The sequence below is a fragment of the Arachis duranensis genome, chromosome 3, assembly GCF_000817695.3.
Source record: "Arachis duranensis cultivar V14167 chromosome 3, aradu.V14167.gnm2.J7QH, whole genome shotgun sequence".
NCBI lineage: Eukaryota > Viridiplantae > Streptophyta > Magnoliopsida > Fabales > Fabaceae > Arachis > Arachis duranensis.
The window spans coordinates 123,596,242-123,597,013 of NC_029774.3; the positions used below are offsets into that span (position 1 = coordinate 123,596,242).

The window sequence follows — 772 nt, forward strand, 5'->3', positions numbered from 1 at the left end:
TTCATCTGCTACGGTAAGCTGCTTCCAGGTGGCACTGCATACGGGGCACGTGAGGAGCTGGCGCATCCTCACGTGAGCAGCGATGCATGGGAAGTGAAAGGTGTGAGAGCATTCCGCTGTGAAAATTGCGGTTCCTTGTCCAGCTTTGACCCCCTGCGTACATATTCCACATCGGTTCTGAAAAATAACAACAGAACGTTAGAATTATACTAAAAGAGTAATAAATAATGAAGCGTGATTCTGGTGTGTTATTAAATTGGTACCTTGGAAAGGCGTAAGGTGGATTTGAGAAGGTATGAGAAAGTTGAGGGAGTAAGTGTAAGAGTGGTGTTGTTGGTCAATTGGAGTTGACTGGGGCTGTTGGGAAGGGAGCAAGTGGTTCGGCATTCAAGTTTGGGGCTGTAAGAATCTGAGTTTGGAGTTGATGGGTTGGAATAAAAAGTGAGGTTGGGATCGTGCTTGTGGGTTAATGCATTGGCTTTGGGCATGGATGTGCAAAACGTCTTTCTCCACCCTGTTACCATTCTTCTTCAGACTCAGCTGGATGACTAGACTCACACAACACTTTTCTTCTTTTATCTCCCTATTTTTCTTTTCTTTTTCTCTTCTCTATGCCTTCCTATACTTCCCTACCGTCCTCTATTTATATAATAATATTCAATGTTTAGATGCCAAAAAAATAAAAAAAAAATTGTGTGAATCCTACTTAAAAAAAATTTTCATCCATTACAATTTATATAAATAAATAACAATAATTATATTTTTATTTTAT

At 39.6% G+C, this 772-nt stretch overlaps 1 protein-coding gene across 1 annotated transcript in view; it reads right to left on the reverse strand.

The window, feature by feature from the left end:
- LOC107480913 (E3 ubiquitin-protein ligase WAVH1) overlaps positions 1 to 524 on the reverse strand; it is a 2,060-nt gene extending 1,536 nt beyond the window's left edge. Inside the window, exons 1-2 of the mRNA XM_052258494.1 lie at positions 264 to 524; positions 13 to 177 (exon numbers count right to left, since the gene is read on the reverse strand). Coding sequence (XP_052114454.1) covers positions 13 to 177; positions 264 to 524 — 426 coding nt within the window. The remainder of the gene's footprint in view (positions 1 to 12; positions 178 to 263) is intronic.
- Positions 525 to 772: the final 248 nt, after the last annotated feature.